Raw genomic sequence first — 22,132 nt, forward strand, 5'->3', positions numbered from 1 at the left:
CTCGATCGACATTCAGCATTTCCTGCTTCCACGAATTTATTCCTCTGCGGCAATCGATTTTTCCAAGTGCCTGACCGCAGCATAACACCATGCCTCACTTACCATCGAGCTTTGCCTCTGCCGCCGCTGGCCAGAACCGAGACTCCAGAGGCGCCGGAAGGAGCGATTCTGCCCGCGGATCCGGAAGTGGTGAATGGTGAGTGCTCCTCCGGGGTCGGTAATTTCTGCGATGCTTTCTGTCTGTTTTCGGCCCGGACGTCCATCGCTGTGCGTCGGTCGCGTGTCGGATCAGGCATTGCATCCCACAGACGCGATTCGTATGCCTTGCTACACCAGGGTATTTCATGCAAGTGCGGGGATCCTGTGGCGTTTCCGATACACACGCAGTACACCATCGCACATAACTCGGATCAGCGCTGAGTCTGTAACAGGCCTCGTTCAAACGGCACTAGGACTTTCCGCAGAGCCTCCACCACTCCGTTCAACCAGTCCGCCACAACCAGCCCCGCCGATGTGCCACAAAGCTCTGTCGCTGACGTCCCTCCCCTGTCGGCAATGACTCAATCCACCAGCCTCGATTCGCCTAGCGGCCCGCGTTATACTAGAGACGAGCTGTTGGACATTTATAAGAACCATGTCGAGGCTGCCCCGTTCAACGCAGCCGGCCTTTTTATGCCGAACTGGAACCCGGGGCATGTGAATGGAAGTCAGTCGCGGGCTTGGGGCAAGAGCACCGACTCTCCACACGTGCCGCAGGACCCGAGTGTCTGTTGGGATTCAAACGGTACGGTGAAACCAATCAGTTTGGAGGACATGTCTCCGGCGGAGCGTGAGATGTTTGCGACAGATGTCAACTCGACCCTAAAACCACCCCAACAGAACAAGGAAGGGAATCACCCGGGTGGCAGTGGTGTTAACGGGCGAAAGACTTCGATCAGCGTTGGCAGCGCGGCTAATTACCCGATCTCGTCCCCGTCAACCTCCTCTCGCCCCGGCACCCGCCGGCGAGAGACGATAGACACGAATCCTTTCCCGAATGCCGCGGCGGCATCTCCGACAGCGAGCAGGTTTGCCAGAGACGAGCCATGGCTTCCCCGCAAGAGCACCGAGCTCAAGGAATCGATAACTGACGAGCCCGAGGAAGATGCGCACGCTCGTGAGACGCCCTCACGGACCCAGCCGTTCACGATGCCGCGTAGCAATACTACCGGCACCGCGGGCTTTGGGGGCCATCCGTCGCTTTGGGGACCCGGACCCAGCCCAGTGACGGGCGGCATCGGTGCCTTTGGGAGTTTTGCGCTTCCCACGCCGCCGATTGGGGACAAGCGGTTTGGCGTCAGTGGAAGTCGTCTCGCTCATCTGATCCCAAAAGACCCCACCGACAATGTAGGCCCCAAGCCCAGCGATGCTGCGAACTGGCGTCCTCGTCAGCGGACGGACACGGACCCCTTTGCCGCGGATGACGGTTCTTCCGGACCTGCGATACTGGGCGGCGGTCATGATAACAGCCCGCAGTCCATGGCCGCGCAGCATCAGCGCAGCGGGGTGTTTGATACTCCTGTTAAGGGCAACGCTGGCGATTTTGGGATGGCCGGCCTCAGTCTGGGCAACCAAGGGGACGGCAACCGCCCAGCAAGTCCATCCGAGACGAACCCCTACCGCAGCCCGCTAGCTGAACGCGGCGAAGAGGGCCCGGATGACCACGATATGGAGCGGCTTGCCCACTCTGGTCCGGGCTCCGAGCAACAATCAAACTTCGGGACACTGCCCCGGTCGTTCGGCGGCGCAGCCTTTGACGGCAGTGACAGGAGCCAAACCTCCAGCGTCGGCGCCAAGGGTTTCCCTTCAGTCAATCCGCTGTCGGGCTGGCCAGCCCCTTCCGTCGGCACTCCGGATCGTGAAAGGCCGTTTCAGCATGCTTTCGGGGGTAGTATCTTCAGCCCGTTGGCGGACCTTCCATCCCCTGGTCTTGGCGGACTAGGTGGTATGTTTGGCGCTCCTAGCACCTCCAGGTTGGGTCGAGGCAAGCTCGAGTCACTCTTCCCTCCAGCCATGCAAGCTCAGATGCACGGGCATGACCAGGACAGCCTCGGCGACTCGGTGCCCGATCTCCGGCAGGGAAACCCACTTGGTGCCATCGGCCGAGGTGCAATTGGCCTGCAGTCTCGCGACACGGGCAGTCCGGTGAGACCTGGAAGAGGTGGTTTTGAAGACCTCTTCCCGACTTCTGAATCTGCCCGGTCGCCGTTCTCAACCGCCGAGCAAGCCCAACCCGGCCTGACCGCAACAGCACCGGGCCAATCCTTTCCCACCAGTGGTTCGTCGTTCCCCTCCGGCCAGTCCGTCGCAGACCCTTCGGCTGTCAGGACAATGGTTATGCCAGACAGAATGCGATGGGTTTACTTGGACCCCCAGGGCACGATGCAGGGCCCATTTAGCGGTCTGGAGATGAATGACTGGTACAAGGCCCAATTCTTCACTCCCGACCTCCGTGTCAAGCGCCTGGAAGATCCTGATTTCGAGCCCCTGGGCCAGCTCATTCGGCGTATTGGAAACTCTAGGGAACCCTTCCTCGTGCCTCAGATGGGAATTCCGCATGGGCCCCCTCCTACTGTAGGACCTTTTGTCGGGGGTTCGTCCGAAGCCATCCCGCCGCTTCAAAATGCATTCCCTTCCTTTGGACGAACGCTCACCGCCCAGCAACAGAATGATCTGGAACGCCGGAAGCAGGAAGAACAGATGTTCCACGCCAGGCAGCGCGAGTTCGCTCAGCACCATCACCAGACGTTCGGGCGCCCCCCGATCCAGCCCGGCGCTCTCCATCACCACTCCAGCGCTCACAGTCTCCAGAGCCAGCCGAGCTTTGGGAGTATGACTTCTCCGATCGCGATGGCTCCCCAACATCCCATTGGCCCCATTGGTCCCGGCGCGGGTTTCTTTGACACGGCGGCAACTATAGCGCACGGCCCTACGCAGGGTCCGATTGGGGCTGGGACAGATCTCTTTTCGCCTGACCTTAACTTTGGCGAACGCCAGACGCTGGCAACCATGCAAGCGGCTGGCGGTTTGCCTCCTGTCTTTCCTGGTTCCCAAGCTGTTGGGGCCCCAACCGGTGACACGGGACTGAGAAGTCAACTTCCCGGTGTTGATCAACTTCGGAAAGACTCGCAGGGGTTCCGTGCGAGACTCGAGGAGTTTCACGAGTTGCGCGCTCAATTCGATGCCGAGGAGGCTGCTGCTGCTGCTGCTGCTGGTGGTGGTGGTGGTGGCCAGGGGGAACCTAACACTTCCGACATGAAGGAGGAGACTGCGGAGGCCGAGGAACAAGCTGTCACTTCACCCGTGCCGGCCGCGGCACAAGCCGCTACCGTGACAGAGGCGCCATCAGCACCAGAACTAGCTGCCACAAAAAAGACCGCCCAGACTCAGGCGCAACCCGAGCTCTCCCTAACCGAGAAGGTGCGTAAAACGCAGGCCGACAACGCAAAGTCGTCCCAGCCGTCGGCGTCCGATCTCCCGATGCCTTTCCCACCGCCGCAGTCCACGCCTCTTGCTGCCCCCACCGCTCAGCGTCCGGCGTCGAATCTGCCCACGAGATATGGCGAGCGCTCTGCCTCTGGCACCCCGGACACGGCCTCAGACGGCGTTGCTCTTGCGCCGCCGCCCACGGCGCCATGGGCCGGTACGGAAACCCAAAAGGGTCCTAGCCTCAAGGAGATTCAGGAAGCCGAGGCAAAGAAGGCTGCTAAGAAGGAAGAGGCAGCCGCGGCGGCCAGGAGGGCCGCCCTGGAGCAGGAAGCTGCGGCACTTCGCGAACGTGAGAAGGCGGCGGCCGCTGCTACGACTGGCCTGCCCCCTACCAGCACCTGGGGCACCGGTTCGCCCGTTGGCGCGCCAGCTGGTAGCCCGTGGAAGCAGCCGGCCGCTGTGAAGGGCGGAGTTGTAGGCGCCGGTCCTGGCGGCGCCGGTTCCAAGAAGACGCTAGCCGACATCCAGCGAGAGGAGGAGGCACGCAAGCAGAAGGCGCGGGAAGTTGCACAGGCCAGCACGCCTTCAGCATCCGCGGCGGGTAAGCGCTATGCGGACCTCGCCGGAAAAGGCTCGATGCCTCCTGGGCTGGCCACGTCCGCCGCGACCTCCCAACCCAGCCAGGGAGGCGGATGGTCGACCGTTGGGGCGGGTGGTAAGGTCAAGATTCCGACGGGCCCCGCCGTGCAGAACCGCTCCGCCAGTGCGAGCAACCTGAAGACCCCATCCGCGCCTGCGGCAAAGCCGGCGCCAAAGCTAGCGACCACGTCTCTCAAAGACGCCAAAAATCTGGCCATGGAGGAGTTTAAGAAGTGGCTGCACCGTGAGCTGGCCCGTGGCCTTATTGGGGTCACCGACAGTGAGTCCTGCTCTTCCTGTCCGCATGGATACGTACTGACGAGCTTTTAGTCGACCAATTTGCGGCGACTCTGCTGGAGATGCCCCTGGATCCCTCAATCCTTGCTGAGGCCGTGTACGGCTACAGCACCACCATGGATGGCCGCCACTTTGCGGATGAGTTTGTGCGTCGCAAGAAGCTTGCCGATAAGGGCATCGTTGAGAAGGAGCCGGTCAGCGCGTCAGCCGATGCCAAGAATAGCAATAACGGCGGCTGGAGCGAGGTTGCCAAGAAGGGCGGCGGCAACAGCGCGGCCAAGGAAGACGCGAGCGTTCCTGGTTTCCGCGTCGTGCCCAGCAAGAATAAGAAGGGCAAGAAATAGGTGAAGGTGTCCGGAGCGAGACTTGAACGCCTGTCTGGGAGGCGCCGGACTTAAGAGCGTTGGACCTAACATCTGGCGAAGCTGGGCAGCTCGATCTTTGGCACTTGACCTGCGCCACTACATATTTTGGGCAGGCCTGGACTGACACTGGCCGAGTTGAGATTGGCGACGGAGTTGACGCCGGCCAAATATCGGTAAAGATGTCGATCTGTGCCAATGTATGGTGCGTATGTACCTAGCGCTTTGCAGCATGGTGTGGATATGGTTCGTAGCAACTGAGAGTGAGACGTTTGCAAAGCCGGTGCTTCTCTAAGTTCATCAAAATAAGGTGATTCTGGCCCGCCAGGGGTTTCTTATCTAATCGCTGCCACCCCCTCCATGATAACCCCACCTTATTTTCGCCCGAAGAAATATTTCGACTCGGTTTGCGCTCCACTGTGAAGAACTCCAGGACAGGACGCGCAGGGAGCCAGACTATGGGATGAGCTGGCGTTGTGTTTGAATTCCCCTATTTCACTCCTCTGTCTGTCCATCATCATATCGCAATGGATTCCGCAACTACCACAAGCCAGCTGTCCGACCAGCTGCGCGCTAGTCGCTACATCGATGTCTTGCTCAGCGACCCCGCGGCAACTCTGATTGGCGAGTTTGTCAACTCCCTTCTTGCTCAAGCACAACCCCATGATGACAAAGGCGTGGCCAAGGTCCCGAAAGAGAGATTAGAGGTTGGGCTTGCTGCGTTCAACGCGTTCTTGCAGGCAAATGTCACGGGCCCCGTGCTGGACGAGGCGGGCGTGCGTCGCGTCGAGGAGCGGTTCCTGGGCGTGCCCGGGGTTGGGGGCCGGGGATACCGCTGGCTGCGTAAGGCGTGCGTGCAGTCGTTGGACGTCGATGGCGTTTCCGTGTACCCTCACATTCCGCACATTGAGCTGTTCTGTTTGGCGAGGTACATCTTCGTTGTAGCGGAACGGGAGATGGGACCAGAGTCGAGCAAGGCTGCTGATGCCGGGGCGGTGCGATCGCCGCAGTGGCTTGCCCTGCGCGCGAATGTGTGGCATTACAAGCTCCTCACGCAGCCGAGTCTTGGGCCGGGATCCGTCTTCACAAGGAGCCAGCAGTGGAGCGATGTGCCCAGTCTGCAGGACACGATCGAGAAGGGGATGGAGGCAGTGGAGGCGGGTGTGCTGGGACACGAGAACACGTGGAGCACTGCGGACCGGGTGCGCTTCTTGGTCGAGAAAGCCAATGTGTGCATCATGCTGGGCCACGATGCAAAGGCCAAGGAGGCGCTGCGCCAAGCCACGGAGTTGAGTGGGTTCGTATACGCACTGTCAGGCGCCCTCGGGAAGCGGACTCGATTCCAGGAGAAGAGCACCAGCCAGCTTGTTGTGTTGGCAAAGAGCGGAGAGGTGGTTGAGAATGGCCATAGGCAGAATGGCCATAGGCAGCATCAGGCAAAGCCACAGGCTCTTGCGCTCAACGATGACACCCTGCTGGAGAACCTAGAGTTCACAAAGGAGGCGTCTAAAAACGGTGCGGACGAAGAGAGGTCCGAACTTCCCCCTGCCCTGAAGGATCTTCTACCGGATGAACAACCGCAGCTCTCGCCCCTGGACCAGATCATCCTCCTAGCCGAAGCGACACTCAAAGACGCTTTCTCCCCAGTCGATACACTGACCTCGGAGGAAATCCTCCCTTTTGCGGTCCGAGTCATCTCGGACAAGTCCACCAACTGGCAGATCTACACCCATGCTCTCCTGGTTCGGTCTCGGATCGAAGTCCACCGAAGCAGGACCGTTGAGAGAGGAGTGTTACAGATGCAAGCTGTGGTCGACCAGGTCATTGTCGACACAACCCAGACAGTCGACGGCGGCCCGCAACCAACACAGGCCACAAGCTCAGCCGATGCCGTTCCAGAAATTCAAATCACGTCAGAGGGAGGTAAGGCAGAGAAACAGAAACCGTTAAACAAACCGACCTCGTTCTTCCCCGCTGCAAAACCAAGCGAGACTGCTACGGCATCCGTCCGCTTGGAGCACATTCATGCCCTCAGTTCGCCGCCCAGATGGCATCTCGAATCCGAGCTCGCCTACTCGTGGGCGGGCCTTGGCTCGCTAGTTTCAGCGCTCGAGATTTTTAAGCGTTTACGTTTGTGGGCCGAGGTTGCGCTGTGCTTCGCTAGCAACGCAGCCAAGGACGACGAGGATGGAAGGGGGAACAGCGGGGAAGCGAAGGCGAAAGCGGTGTTGCGGTGGCGGTTGTTTCACAAGACTGGAACGTCCGTGGAGCAACAAGGCTCGGACGAAGCGGACGAGGATGTGGAATTTGATGAACTGAAGGAGGCCGATTACCATGGCCCAGAGCGCCAACCGGCGCCTTCAAATGCGCCCCGCCTATGGTGTATCCTCGGAGACATCGAGAACAATCCCGCCCATTACGAGCGTGCATGGGATATTTCAAAGCACAGGTTCGCTCGGGCGCAAAAGTCGCTGGGAGAGTACTACATCCAGCAGAAGGATCTACGGCGCGCAAAAGATGCCTACACGAAGGCGGTCGCTGTGAACCGTCTGAGTTCGGAGCTATGGAATCGCCTAGGCGACATTAGCCTAAGACTTGGTGACCTGTCCGACGCAGCCGAGGCGTTCAATAGGGCCATCGCCGCCGCTGACAACATCGTCGGGGGCGAAGACGCCCGCACATGGAGCAACCTGGGCAGTACACTCTACAGCCTCTACGTCGAGCGGGTGAAGGAGCTCAAGAAAGAACGGGAAGAAGGGAAGAATGAGCACAGAGACAAGGCAAGCGGCGAAGAAGCAGCAGCCGATTCCGCCTCGTCCCAGCGCGACCCAGATACCCTCCTCTCGCAGTCGCTCGCAGCCTACAAGCGAGGTGCGACCATCGCGAGCGATAACTGGCGCATCTGGGACAACGTCATCACGCTAGCCTCTCGTCTCCGACCCATCGCAGTATCCGACCTCCTCCTCGCGCTCCGCAGCGTCGTCCGGATCCGCAATACCGAAGACGCTCTCGACATTGACGTGCTCCGTCTGCTGCTCAACGAAGCCGTCCTCTCCCGGGAGAAACCCGACGCTGTCACCGGCGGCAAGGTCGACGAACCCCCGCGCGGCTCCGCCGAGCGCAACGTGTGCGACTTCTTGGAGTCGGCCGTCGTCCCGCTCATCACGACGCGCTCCGAGCTCTGGGAACTCATCGCGCGGGAGCGCGTCTGGAGGCGGGATTACGCCGGCGCCGTCGACGCGACGGAGCGGGCGTGGCGCGCAGCCGTAAGGGGGGCTGCTGCTGCTGGGGGTGGACTGCTCCCTTCCTCTGGCGAGGGCGGCGGAGGCGGCAACAGGAACTGGCTCGAGGACAAGGAGGCGTGGCGGACGGTTGTGGAACGGACGGACGAGCTGGTTTCGATGCTGGAGAACTACGGGGAGGAGGTATCGGAGATCGGAGCCAAGTGGAAGGGGAAGGCGAGGAGCGCCATCCGGAGCGTGATGGGCAAGGCCAAGGAGAACTGGGAGGGGAGCGAGGAGTGGGAGAGGTTGGTGGGGCTGTTGGAAGGGTTGCTGTGAGAGACACTTGGCTTGATAGGATATTTCCCTTCCCTTAGGAGGGCAATGGTCGGTATGGGGTTCAGGTGCAGGGCAATAGACGACGCTTAAGCAGCAACACATCTGTGCGGATGACCTGTGAGTCTTGACATCCAGTTGGGATTTTGTCAAGGCGATAACACTCAACAAACTTGGGTGAGTACCTAGTGTGGGGTGCAAGCAGTACACGGAAAATCTTCCATGTACTGCTACAAACAAGATTTCAACGTTGATTGTCCTCACGGAGAACGCTGTGATTGGTCTGAGCCTTGGAGGTACATTCCCAGAAGTATGGCGGAGGTCTGCCGGCATTCCAGTCGGCGGTTGAAAGGGTAAAGTTTTTGTGCTACGGGGGGCTGGGGATTAGTAACAAGATCACATTTAGGACCTCTCGGAGAAGTTCCGAAGAGGCTGTTGATGGGAGGTTCGGGGTTTGAGCTGTCTCTGTGTCAGCTCTTCCGGAGAGCTTCGCGGGGGGGACCTTGCCGGAACGAGCACCAAGGGTGGTGATTACTACTTACCTGCCACCGTTTCCTCCTGTCCGGCGGCGGTGCTAATTCTGCTTCAGACGGACGTCCGATCTACCCTCAGATCACTACGAGCATGAAAGCCGACTTCCGCGACCAAGCTTATCACTCAAGAACTGCTGCGTCTGCCGGTCTAGGAATGACCGTAGTCCTCGGTCACCTCTCCTGGTGGGCTACACTTGTTCAGATGTACAGTACTGATGTCGGTAGACTGGATACCGGAAAATCGCACCGCCTCAATCTCTGCCAACTGGTGCGTATTGACTTCGAATCTGGCATTTGACCCACGCTTGTCTGGAGTTGTAGCTGTTAAGCTTTATTTCTACGGCAGCTCCGGGGCCAACCGTGTCCACTCCAGACCCCGGCTCTTTCCGGCGTGTGGGGAGGCTAGTCGGCCCGCCGGGGACCTAAGACACGGGGGAAAATTGCGATCTGTCTGGCATGCTGCGCATGAGACACAGTGCCGGTAGGGCAGCGGAAATGCTACCTACCTGGTATAGACACCAGGTGATGCCAGGGGTCTGATGCCTGTGACAGAGCAGTTGGACCCGGACGATTCATGGGCTGCCGCCCTGCTGGGTCGGGAGTCGCTCGTACTTGTATGTACGTGGCTCTCCCGAATATCCCGTGGCCGCGGAGAGCGGGATCATACTTCTAATCAGAGAACCACCCCTCGTCATCCCACCCCCAACAAAGTGGGAGTCCTCGACATCTCTTTGGCTTATCACCCTTCTAGGCCGGTCTGTCTCAAGGCACGAAAACTACCTGCCAACAACGAGAGATCGTCACGGCAGTGTGCAATGCGCATTCTTGCGCCGTTGTGCCCGCTTCCCGACCGGCGGGGCCCTCGAGTTTCCTTTCAATGCATCGGAGTTGCTAGCTGCGCCGACGAGGTGTGGAAGGGCGAAGCACGGGCGCCGAGAAAAAAAAAAAAAAAAAAGTTAAATATAAAATAACTTAAAGACGAAGCATATAATTGTTGCGCGGGAACCGACTGAGGCCCACGATGCCATGGGATGACGGAAGCTGCAGAAGCGCTTGGCTGCGCGGATAGCCAAGTCAACGTCACGGCCTTGGCGGGGTGCCCGGCCAGAGCAAAACAATCCAAAAGAGGGAGGTGAGAATACGTTCCAGGGCGAGACAGCGCGAATCCTCCGGCAGATCACTGACAAGGAACCCGGATTGGGTCAACAATGGGGCCAAGCAGGATCTGCAAAATGATCGCCAAGCCAGACTTGCCTAATTGCCGTTGGTGCCGGCCTTTTTCCTCCCTCACGAGAGGTCGAGATTTCGCCGACAATTTTTTTTTGCTTTCCCCCTCTGGATTCTGGCTGCCAACAGAGGCGACCCTGCTGAGCTGAAACTCGGTGGAAACTCTCCAGCCGTGGCTGCTTTTGGCCGAAGCCACCCTCCGCTCCAGCGGTTAGAGCCCGGCGTCGATGAACAGCTTGATGAAGGAAGCGCTAGCGATCCGGGTGGATCTGGACCATCGAACCGGGTGCAAGGTCGTAGCGGGCGGCGGACCTTATGTTGACACTAGCGCGAACGCCCAGCAGGTCAGCCACTGGGGCAGACGCCCCAAGTGCAAGCGCCTTGGGGCTGTTCTCTGTGTTTTGAGGCGCGCCGGCGGGCGTCTTCTTTCGACACTGGGAGATGACCCCCGGGTGTTGGTTTTCAACGGCGGACGTGGGAGTTGTCCCTACGCGGGCCGTTGAGATCGTCTCAGACGGTCAGACCGCCTCACGGACGAGATCGGCAGAGGTCGAGCCGCCAATCCGCCGATTGTTTTTTATTTATTTTTTATTTTTTATTTTTTATTTTTTGCGCCCAGGCCCGTAATGACAGACGCGGGGGGGGGGGGGAGGTACCGGGTACACATGTAGGATACGCCGCCCTGAGTAGCACGTATTGCCCCAAAGCAATTTGCAAAGGGCTGATCGCTTTCTTCGTTTTTCTCGACCAGCGGATGGAAAGCTTGACCGGCCCTGCTAGACAGGCAGAGCACGATCAGAGGCTAAGATCGGAACAGCAGGGATTTGACCTGAAAGGGCCTGGTCTGCATATTCCTGGTCGGCGATCACTGCAGTCGAGCCCCGGCTGGGTGGTGGTAAATACACGCCCCGGGGCGTGAAACATTGTCGGAATCGTGGGAAAGGGCAGCAGGCCTCTCCAAGGCTGGAAAAAAGCAAAGCATCATCAACGGGACTTTCCAAATAGAGCGGAGGCTTGAGCCATACCAGCAGTTGTGAGACTCGCTGAGCCTCGGAGGGGTGTAGGAGCAACTAGTCCTTTGTAGCAAGGAAAAGGCGCGTCTTATCCTTTGGTATGGTCAATACAGCGGCTCGGTATTGGTAATCTGTAAACGCAACGTTGCCATTTTAAGCACACTTTGTCTCAAGCAATCCGAAACCCTCCGGGGAAGAAGCGAAGAGCCGGGTTGTTTCCTGGGCGGTGTCCAGTATCCGAAGGGTTTACGGTGGAGGGCGAGAGCCGGCTAGAAGATATCCCGCGGCGCACGTCGCCACCCTCCTTCACCATCACCGCTCACTTTGCTGGGATGGCAAGGCGAATCAGAAGTGACGCGGCCTGCGGTCCCACAAATCATGATGCGGAATGGGCAATACGGAATTCGCGCTCACACTCATACTGCAATGCGGGTAGGAGGGCATAATTCTCGGCGCCAAACCCCAAGAGGAGGGTGGGCGTTTGCATCCGGCCCCCGTGTTTGGCCGAAGCAGCGGGTTTCCGGTCAACCCTTAACAGCTTGAGCCGCGGATATCTGCATCCTGATTCCTGAGGACAAAGGCGTGGCGGAGACCGGCGGTATCAAGATTGCGTGACAAACTAATGCCCATGCAGTACATCTAATAGTCATGGGCATAGTCTGGATGGACTGAAAACTAACAGTTGTAGGTAGGAAGAATGCCGGTTGCAAAGCCTGGAGCACGGCTTCGTTGTTAGCAGGTCGGCCCTCTTCTATTAGTATTACTCAAAAGGAAGCCATTCCTGCTACGTCTCAGAAAGTCTAGTATCTATCCTGTATACCGGCGCGTGTTATGAGATCCCTGGCTACCGGGTCCGCCTATCCGGGAGTTTGCGTCAACCCATGTCACGGTAACTCACTCACGAGACACCCCGCCGCGCTAATTAGCATGTCTACGATCTGGCACTGGGCAGATTCACAAAGCCAAGTGATAGGTCTGAATTCACTTGCCTGTACATGGACCTGCCAACGACCGCTTCGCTTCTTGAGGAGTCTGTCCTTGTCTAACGACGTTTTAGCATTTCTAAAACAGAGCCATTTTCTTTCCGGTGATAAACAAACCCATTCTCCAGGAGCTGCGAAGAAGGGACCGAGCCGTGACTAGTACCATTCCCCCCCCCCCCCCCCCCAAAAAAAAAAAAAAAAAAAAAAAAAAAAACCAAGCGTTGGTTCCCGCCGTAAGCGGCGTGCCCTGAATGGTCGCCCGTCTGTCATTGGAACTGGCTACGGACGTAACGATACCGACTTTGCAGGAAACTACTGGCTCGCATTGCTGCAGGATCGAAGTATAAACCAGGGGGGTGATGCAACTCCACGGCACACTGCAGACGGTAATGACAGACTAGAAATTGCCATATTTGCAGTAGACTGGTCTGGACGTCCTGGACACGTCCGCACTGCCGAACCCAGGTAGCTATGCGAGGGGCTTCACATAAACGTGTTTCAAACATAGATCCATGTCTAGCTGACGTGGCGTAAACTGGCACGGGAATGATAGAGGTATGGGGAGCCGACTTGCCTTTTTGGCAAGAACCGATTCCTCGGGTCATCCGGATTCCTCTGACCGAAATCCGCGACAAACGCCCGTGGTGGTGCAGATGACGTGCCGAGACCCGCCGTGGACGGCAGTAGGGAATGGGACGCAGATTCCTCCGCACCTTTGTGCGATGCTCGAGACTTGACGTTGATGGCGTACAAGGTGTGACCAAAACAAAGATCCATGTCACCAGCCATATCAATGGATACAATTTAGAATTTGGGAGCGTTTGTACGGCCGTAGGTAATGGTCTTGAGTCCGTCTAGGTCCGGGGCGGTATCTTTTGCGGGCGTCGGTTCTATGACATATGAGCAGCACCTTGCTTAGGATTTCTTGCCCATTCAGGTACAAAAAAACAAACAAACAGAACCGCCAGCAGTTCCGCGCAGTGCAATCCACAACCTTCAACAATCTTCTCGGGATGGCCGAGCATTCTATCGCGGGATAGGCTGTGAACGGACAGTTGTGACAAATTGACCCTCCCTCCTCCCCCACAACAGGCCATTCTCCAGCCAATACTCAGTCGTCCTGAGTAGCATAAGCGCACTCTATCGGGCGAATCCTGTAAGCGGCCTTGAGGTGTTGGCCAGCGGAAACCCCATGGGGATATACTAATCATGTACGGCCCTTCACTGTTGGCTGCTGGGGCCGGGGAAGCGCCCGAGTGAATCGGGTTCACTCCAGGGTTGGCCACCTGGAACTGGGCATTGGACCTGAGGTTAAATATCCGTCGAGAGTGCATGCACGTTCACTTAGGCCAGCGAGTTGAGCTTGGCAGGCAGTAGTGTGGTCCACGTGAGTACTATATACAATACTAGGAAATATTCAGTTTAACCACAACTGGTAGTCCGTAGACGTCGACGGACATGGATTTTGCGTGCACCCCATGTTCCTTTGCTCTAATGGGAGACACATACGTTCCACATCCCTCTCAAGGGACATCACCGTCTCTTGGCCAACTGTACAGTACAGTACCTACGACAACAGTCCTGCGGGTCGGGTAGCTAGGTTCTGGGACCAGTGTATGCACCGTGAGTCCGTCCTGCGCCGGCGTCCTGATATCAACACGGCTCTATGCGTAAGGCAAGGTATGCCAAGCACTGGCCTTATACACTATACCCTGCAACCCCACAATTCGCCCGAGGGCATCCATTCCCCTGGATGACGGGATCCGATGGTCTTTACTCTCATTGGGATCCCGCACGTCAAGGCTCGCCACAACACCATTGATCAACTGCCAACAAGCAAGCCTCACTGAATATCACCGGTTCCTGTGCCCGCTCGACCCGGCCGAAGCCTTGAGAGCGACTCCCCTCTTTCCCGGCAGCGGTCAGCAGAGAGGACCGTAATCTTAGCTCTCCTGCAGAACAGCTGGAAGGCTGCGAGCTCAGAGCTGAGGCCCGCACCGCATTATATCTGAATGCTACAGGCGGGCGGGACAGCTCAGAGGCGGAAAGAGGAAAGGCGATGTTGCGGCAAGACGCGCCAATTCGCCGCTGCGTGCTGCCAAGAAGGACCAGTACCAGGTTAGCTCGTCCGTGCCTTCAGCTGCGCTGGTCGCTTGGTGTCCAGCACATCAGCTGGCATCTGGGGGCCAAAGCTCATAAAATTGCGCCTCGCAGCGGCTGCTCCAGCCGCCGAGCTCGAGCTATTGGCTGCATAACGCGCAGAGCTCTGACGGCGGGGAGGGATCTGAGCTGGGTGGATTTTCCCGTTGGCCCATCCTACCGCGGGTGCTGCCGCGCTCTAGGGAGCCGGCGAGAGGGAGTTGTCCCGGGATTGTCGAGCTTAACGTGATCTGCGGGCCTGTAGTGCTATGTAACCCCAATTATACCTTACACAGCACAGCGCGCATGGGGGAACCATGATGGTGTTACCTGCCCGGCAATTTGCCCCCATGACGATCCAATTGCCGCCCCGGGATCCTCAGATTGGCACCGGCTTGGCCAATCGGTGCCGAGCTGCTCGAGCGGCCTGCCAAACTCGCCATTTCCCTGTCCTTCACAGTTCTCATTGTGCTGGGCGGGATATCGCTCTGCTAGGGCCCGGGGCCATCCGCTGATCCGCGGTTTGGGCTCCCCCCCGAACCTGTCCGGACCCCCCGTTCTCGGGCCAAGTGGCAGCAAGGTGGCAGCGGCGTCGGCGTCATTCGCATCTCGTTTCCGACGGATCGCCAGCCAGCGGCTCTTCTCAAGGCCGTGGAAATGCCGGGCAACGGCCGAGCGTCGTATTTTCGATCACAGGGATCAGTTTATTGCCGCGCAGGTGATCTGGGGTCCCAGATCCGCAAAAAGACGATCGCTCTCCCCCCGTCCCCCCTTGCGCTCGCAAGCCATCCAAGTTGCTGCTCCACCTTTCATCCAATAGTAGCCCACTCTGACCAGCCTTGCAGCTCGGTCTAACCATATTCACTCCCCCGGTCCTTGTCAGCTCGCCGAGCGTTCCAAGCTTCACCCCACAGGCGTCGCGGTATCGACATGAATTTGATTCTGCTGAACGAACTGATGTACAGGTACATACCTGCTGCCGCGAGCCATCACCCTTGCCCATGTCCTTACGCCATTTGCTTTTCCCTGTCCCTTTTTTTTTTTTTTTTTTTCCTGCTCCGTGTTCCGATCTTCTCGGGCTTCTTCCGCTCGTGTCGCGTCTTGTCCATATTTTGTCAGGGCCTGCCTTGGTTGCGGGCTCTCCAGCATGTTCTCGAGGTCATGGCCCGCAGCAGACCTCGCGCCCAGTGTCGACAGTTGCCTCACAAGACCGGCTGGCAGCCATCCGGCTCTCGCAACCTCGTCTAGTATCCTTGCAACCCGACGCACAACTCGGCGCGCTTCTCCACTCCCCCAATCACCCTTGCATGATCCACATCTCCCCCAAAAGATCATGGAATCTTGCATTCAACGGCCACGCCAGTTCCAACCCCTGCTCACCCGCGCGCCATACTTCCTGCTTGCCCATCGCCGTCACCTGCTGTGCTCCAGAGGACGGTAAATACACGCAATCGGGGGTGGACGGCTTGTACGGAGAGCAGCGTCCCCCTCTTGGCACCTTAACCCGCCGACCACAGGCCCGGATCGAAGGGCCATCTACCTAACCTAAGGTACCTTATCCAGGGCACCAAGGTTTGAGGCGGGAAGCCTGCCGGCCGATGCGCTTTCCCAGATCTACACTTACCACCAGTCCCGCATTCCTGAGCGCATTTGACGCCCACCTCCTCGCCGACAACCCAACCCTCTCCAGAAATGCAAGCTGGTGCTGGTCCGTGCTATCCTCCCGTGTTCCTACTACTTTTACTATCAGTATTTTCGTTCTCCTCCGTCCGCCCCTGCCAGGACATCCAAGTCGCCTAGCAACTACCGTCTCAGTTCTGCTTCCGCCATCCTCCCCTTCTCTCTTCCCGCACGCTCGGCGCCTCGTACCGGACGAACTGCTCACGGATGCCTGCTGCTTTTGATTGCAGGAGTTCTGACATATCACCATGCGAACAGGTTCGGGATAGCTGCATACAATCAAACCTGGTCTCCACAGCGCCGGTTCCGAGAAACCGCTGTTGAGACTTGACGACAGGCCTTTGTACCAATCAGCATCAGAGTAAGAGCCATTTCTGTCCCTGACGCTCGACATGCCGGAATTGCAACCTCATCATGGGAAGTCCTAGGCAGTGTGGAAGCCACTGAGCTTTGTCGCCGGCGCCCCGCCGCTTATCCATATCATGCTGACCGACATTTCGAACCAGTTTGCAGTCTTGGATTTCTTTCACGGGACCCCGTCCTGCTGAGTCGGGCGCTTTCCACGTCCAGGAATTGCCTGCTGCTCTCTTGGAGCCACCGATCAGAGGGCCATACCTGTGGGAGTCGGCGACCAAGGCTTGTCAAAGAATCAGCCGCGCCGTCTTAAGGGCTGGTCTCGACGCACAACCGCAAGCACTCCAAGGATTACAGGATCCCGTTTCCAGCTGCAAAGGTACGTCCAAGTCTCATGAGATTCTCGTCCCAGTGTCAATCGAGCTGGGATGGAGCATGAGTGCTTGAGCTCAGGCCACCAACGGGCGAGTATACAGCGGCGACATTGTTGACAGCTGGAAATCAGATTTCAAGTTCGAACATCAGATCGACGAGGCTTTGGAGAAGCTCTCAAAATCGCTGCATCAGGCGCTACTTCCTCCCTTGCCCTGTTTGACGGGATTCCACGCTCTCCCAAAACGCCCAAGTGAAATCAGTTTGAATGTCTGCGACCAAGATCCGCCAGCCGGTTTACAAGGTGTTTGAGGTAAGCAAAATCCTGTCACTTGTGCTTGTATGTGCCTCAAGCCGCGTGGTGGCATCTCAGCTCGACCCCTGCCAACTGGGCAGAATCGGGTCCGCAGGCCCGAGGCAGCTCTGAAGCGGCCCCTTTTTGCCCGGCCGCTCCTGGCCAGCCATTAAGCCCATCAGCCTCGTCAAATCGCCCGCCCAAGCTTCGAACCCGAGAAGGCTGTTGCTGACGACGTTAGCCCGGTTACCATCCGCAACGGACCATCATCGTCGACGACGAGATAGAGTCGCCCGAGACACTGACGATCCGGCTGGAGGAAGCCGCTCGAAACGGAGGAGACCTTGGCGGGCCCTGCCCCTCTGGTCTCCTGCCCATGTCTGCATTCAAGGCTCCACCCCCTCAGCTGCACGGTATGTCGACCCTTCTGGAGCCATTTGCACTGCAAACCAAACCCCCCTTCCCGAGGGGCTGTGTCGTAACCCATCCGTGGCGTGCAACCCCCGGCTGACCACCGATCGCATGGCATAACCCTAGGGTATGCAGATTCAACCTACTCGCAGTATCCTGCTCAGCCTTTTTCTGCCCAGCAGACCGAAAATGCTGCCTCGCAGATCAATCAAATGGCCTTTGCTGCCAACGCCAACGCAACGGCAGACCAGTATCTTGCGGCGCAAGCAGTTCCCGGCATCAGCATCGACGTTTTGTCATGGCACCCACATTCCGGCTCCCCCGGCACCGAGGTGTCCCTGGAAGTGACCAGCCAGCACGATTTACTTGGAAACACGATGGCGGCTGCACCTTTTGTTTCTGTCCTGTTCGGTTCACAGAGATGCAGTGCACAGGTTTCCAGAGACTCGCGGAATAGCGGTAATGGCTGCACTTATACCATTACTGCCAAGGCTCCGCAGCTCTTGGGTGCGGGCTGTTCGTCCCTCGGCAATGCGCCCCTGACACTTCTCGTCGAAAGTACGAGTGGCGAGGAACTAGCACGCGTCACAAATTTCGGCGTGTTTGCATATCACGATGTCCAAAGTGTCGCGCCCGAAGGTAATGTGGCAGCTGGAGCCCCTGGTGACGGCAGCCCCCCGGACCTGGGGTCACCCAAGACCAGATCACCTGTCCACCGCGCGAGCCCACCACACCAAGACTTGGAGACTAAGACAGCCAGCCCGGTCGTCCACCAGGGGTTACCTGGAGACTCGTCTACAAATGCGTACGGTTTCCCCCCAAGCGTCTCGGTCGCCAACGCCGCAGCACAGATCCATGCGCAGGCTCCCATCCATTCCGACTTCGCCGCCGGCGCCTATAACCAAGGAGGTAGCAACATGCTGTCTGGCTATCGCGGGTCCTTTGCGGACCATTACGCACGAGCGCCGCCGATCCTTCGATCGCCGCATGGGGCGGGATGGATGTTTGGCGGCCAAATCGATCCCGCCCGGGGCCCTGCTGCGGCTCTCTCCCATGCGGCGCATGCCTCCATCACCCGGCCGAGCCTGACTCCACTGCAGCACTCGAGCCCTGCAACGCCGCAGCTCGCCAGGACTAGCATGTTAGCCCAGTCCGCGGGCAACGGTCTTGCCGGCTATGGCGTGTATCATGAAAAGGTGACGCTCAAGATCATCGGGGATCTCGGTTCCATGGCAGAGGGTTGGTCGCAGGAGGAATGGGAGAACAAGCGCCGGCTCGTGCTGTTCAGGAAGCAGCAAAGCGGTAGCACACTCACACTGACGTTCAAACCCGTCCGCCCTGCAGAGCGGCCGCCACATAGCATTTGCATCAGTTGTATCTGGTGGGAGGAGAAACAGGCGTGCTACATCACCTCGGTCGATACGATTCACCTGCTCGAGCAAATCCTTGCGGCGCCGAACAGGTTCGGAGTCGAAGAGAAGAACCGCATCCGCAGGAACCTCGAGGGGTTCCAGCCGACTACAGTCAGCAAATCCAGGTCCGAGAGCGAGGAGTTCTTCAAGGTCATCATGGGGTTCGGGAATCCTAAGCCGCGGAATATCGAGAAGGACGTCAAAGTGTTCCAGTGGAAGGATCTGTCGTCGGCTCTCTTCAAGATCATCTCAAAATACAGCGCCTCGACATCGGCCGTCATGTCTCCGAATAGCGCACCTCACGTTGCCACCACCGCTACGGGGTATCCAACTCTGCCGCCGACGCCAGTCTCGACGCCGTCGACTGCTACCACAAACGCTGTGGCAGCTGCGACTTATGCGGCCGCTGGTCATCATCATCATCATCATCACCATCACCATCACCATCCGGACACCATGACAAGCCCGCGGGCTCTGGCCTCGGCACCGTCGTGGCCAGCATACAGCGCAGCAGCGAAGTCGATGTCGCCAGCATTGAAGACTAGTCCTCCATCTACACTTCGCATCTCTACGTTGCCTGTAGTCTACGATCACAGAGGCACAACACACAGCCTCACATCGCCGTACGGCTTGGCCGGATCAGCCCACCACAGCCCGCACCATGGACACGGAGCCTACAGCCACTCCCCAATCCCGGTCTCGCAGAGTCAGACGCGGAACTGGGAGGGCTACGCGGCGGATAGCGGAAGCTATCCCGCGCAGAGCAGCAGCGCTCACGGCCAAGTCTACGGTGGCGCAGCATACGCGGACAGCGGCCCGCGCGCTTGAGTGGGTGGGCAATCCTTGGCTAGGGGTAGCATCGCCAGGCTCATCATTGGAGGCCTTGCGGCCGTCGGCACCTGCTAGACCTGGCGTCCCGGCAAGCGCACATTGGCGGCATCCAGTGCCGGCGCGCAAGGGAGGGTGTGCATGAGACGCGGCCGACGCGTGAGCCCGTCAGATGCCTTAGCCGACTGGGACCGCAAGTCACGGTGGTGGTGGGTAGCCCGGAGCTAAAGAGCCGCGCGGCATGGCAGATTTTTGACCCGTGTCAATTTTCTGGTGTGTGCAGCTATGACACTACAGTACGGGTGTCCCAAGCCAGCACCCCCCCACCCCCAAAGTCATTCACGAAGGGGACGCGGACTTGAAGAGCGATTTCGCGGGAACGAGAATCAAAAATCAGATGGCAGGTGTCATCCTCAGAGCAAGATGATGCGACCTGTCCCCTTCTGGGGGCTTGCGTCCCCACAGAGGCTGTGCTTGCCTGCCTCGAGGGAAATACGATCCCTCGGAGCCCAGGAGGACGACGACACGACCTTGATAGCGGACGTCCCTCCCAACTTGGGCGGTCGCTTGATGGTGTGGGATGGGTTGGAGGGAGTGGTCAGCTGGTGTGGTACAACCAATCAGGAGCGGGCCGGCACCTCCTTTACACCCGCTAGGCACGTCCCGAGGTCCCCCCAGTGCCCACCATCCCAAAGTCTCCGACCCGCATCCTCGAGCAGATCCCTGCACGTCCATTTATCTATCATGTTGAATCCGGGCGGTTCATGCGGGTGCAATCTTGGATTTCCATCTGGAGTCAACACCACCCTTTACGCCGCGCCGCGTCGCGTCCTCTGCGCATTAACAACATCTCGCAAGCGCACTGCAGGGAGGAAGGGGGGTGGAAGAGGGGGAGGGGGGGTGTGTATCTGCATCCCCCCCCTTCCCTTGGGTCAGGCCGTCTGCTCGCTATCTTTTTGACACGGCAGCTCCAAGAGGAGGGACTCACCAGGGTCATCCACGGGACGCGTCCATCACGGTCGTCATATCGGGTGCGGAGACCCCGCGAGAGTGCGGAGTTAACGGGAAGACCTGCTGCATACGGAGATGCTGCTGCACGTCGGCGGCGTACAGGGCCAGGGAGGCATCGGCCGGATTGTGCATGCTGCATGGAATCTGCGTCAGACGTCCCACTGCCGCGCTTGGCGTCGCACCCTCCAACCATCACCCCGGTGGTCACGATCTCGATGTTCGATCCCGAGACTTTTGATATCGACAAGGCAGGCACCGCGGGCACCCCGCTGCCCACCCGCGCCCTGCGACTGGCCCCTACACAAAGGGGGGTCCTTGGCCATGAGCTTGCCCGTTAATCACACCTTCCGTTTGCATGGAGCTCGAGGCGACCCAACTGCCGACCTTGGCGTTTATACAAGTTTTTGCCCGTCGTTTGAAATATTTGATGTCATGAGCAAAACAGGTCGAGGTCCGATATCGCGAGCGACACCACGGGGATTTCGCGAGGTGGAATGACCGCCCTTGGTCGGGACGTCGGGGCGGTACTCGATTTTTTTCCTGAGTCACATCCGCAGCGGGCGTCTTCCCGAGCAGGCCACGGGGATACTGTCCGCCCAAGGTTGCCATGGTCCGAATCCGACCCTGCTACGCCGGCAAATTCCGCTTAGCCATCTCACGATGTCAGATGATGGTGGCAGCTATCCGACGGCCGGGGGGGAGGCAGCGCGCTAGTCCTGGTGGGACTCGTCGATCTGGAGACCAGGTGTGGGAATTTTGGGGGGGTGTTTAGGCCACTCTACCGTTTCTTGTCGGCCTGCCGCATGCGCCTGCGAACCCCCCTCCGGATACTACGTCGCTGACCCTGCTGTTGCGCGTCTTCGGGTCCTCTTATCCAACACAGTCATCGTATGAGCGAAAGCGGGGGGTGTATACAGGAACTCTGCTTCATTTTTTTTTCCCCCCTCCACCCCTTCCTTGTTTCCGACCGTGTGCGTCAACGTCATCTTCATGCTCGCATGATCTGGAGTCGACATTCTTGGTCGGTGGTCAAGGCCGGTTGGCCGAGTCTTGGGAGGGGGAACAAACGTGAAACTGGATTGTTGGTGTTTCAAACAAGTTCATTGTTACTTGAACTATTAGTCTGAGTGGGCTTGTGGGATACACCGCATGCTTCGGTCGGGTTGTGGCAACGTGTCGCATTCAGGGACTTTGGCTGGCTAGGTGGTTGGCGTTTTTATTTCCTTTTTTTTTTTTTTTTTTTTTTTCTTAGGTTTGAGGTTCGGTCGGTCACGGTACATGGAACATTACAACTATACCCTTCTCGCTTTCTCATCTGTCTTCATCATTGCTACTTATTAAACAAAGTGCTAATCAAATCTTATAATTATTCACATGTCCAGACAAGTCTATCATTAAGTACCTTAGTTAGGGGCTCTCTTCATTCCGGGCTCTAATTCCTAAGCTGTTACGGCATACATGAGATATAATTATGTGGTACTTTAATTTTGATAATGAATCTGGAAAAAGAAAAGAAGATAAAATAAATAAAATAAATTCAGGGTTACCCAA

General features: G+C 58.2%; 3 protein-coding genes across 3 annotated transcripts; all 3 read left to right on the forward strand.

Moving 5' to 3' along the window:
• Positions 1 to 89: 89 nt before the first annotated feature.
• Positions 90 to 4,748, forward strand: SMY2 (kinesin-like protein; the record flags this gene model as incomplete). Its single annotated transcript, XM_071064013.1, has 3 exons — positions 90 to 196; positions 432 to 4,387; positions 4,438 to 4,748. The coding sequence occupies 3 exons, from the start codon at positions 90 to 92 to the stop codon at positions 4,746 to 4,748; spliced, it is 4,374 nt and encodes a 1,457-aa protein (XP_070920114.1).
• A 545-nt stretch (positions 4,749 to 5,293) lies between these two features.
• MFIFM68171_08594 (uncharacterized protein) lies at positions 5,294 to 8,326 on the forward strand (the record flags this gene model as incomplete). Its single annotated transcript, XM_071064014.1, has 1 exon — positions 5,294 to 8,326. The coding sequence occupies one exon, from the start codon at positions 5,294 to 5,296 to the stop codon at positions 8,324 to 8,326; it is 3,033 nt and encodes a 1,010-aa protein (XP_070920115.1).
• Positions 8,327 to 16,892: 8,566 nt separating this feature from the next.
• On the forward strand, positions 16,893 to 19,570 carry MFIFM68171_08595 (uncharacterized protein; the record flags this gene model as incomplete). The annotated part of the gene is made up of 3 exons (XM_071064015.1): positions 16,893 to 16,937; positions 17,161 to 17,332; positions 17,457 to 19,570. The coding sequence occupies 3 exons, from the start codon at positions 16,893 to 16,895 to the stop codon at positions 19,568 to 19,570; spliced, it is 2,331 nt and encodes a 776-aa protein (XP_070920116.1).
• Positions 19,571 to 22,132: the final 2,562 nt, after the last annotated feature.

Source organism: Madurella fahalii (assembly GCF_045866475.1).
Source record: "Madurella fahalii IFM 68171 DNA, scaffold_5, whole genome shotgun sequence".
Lineage (NCBI taxonomy): Eukaryota > Fungi > Ascomycota > Sordariomycetes > Sordariales > Madurella > Madurella fahalii.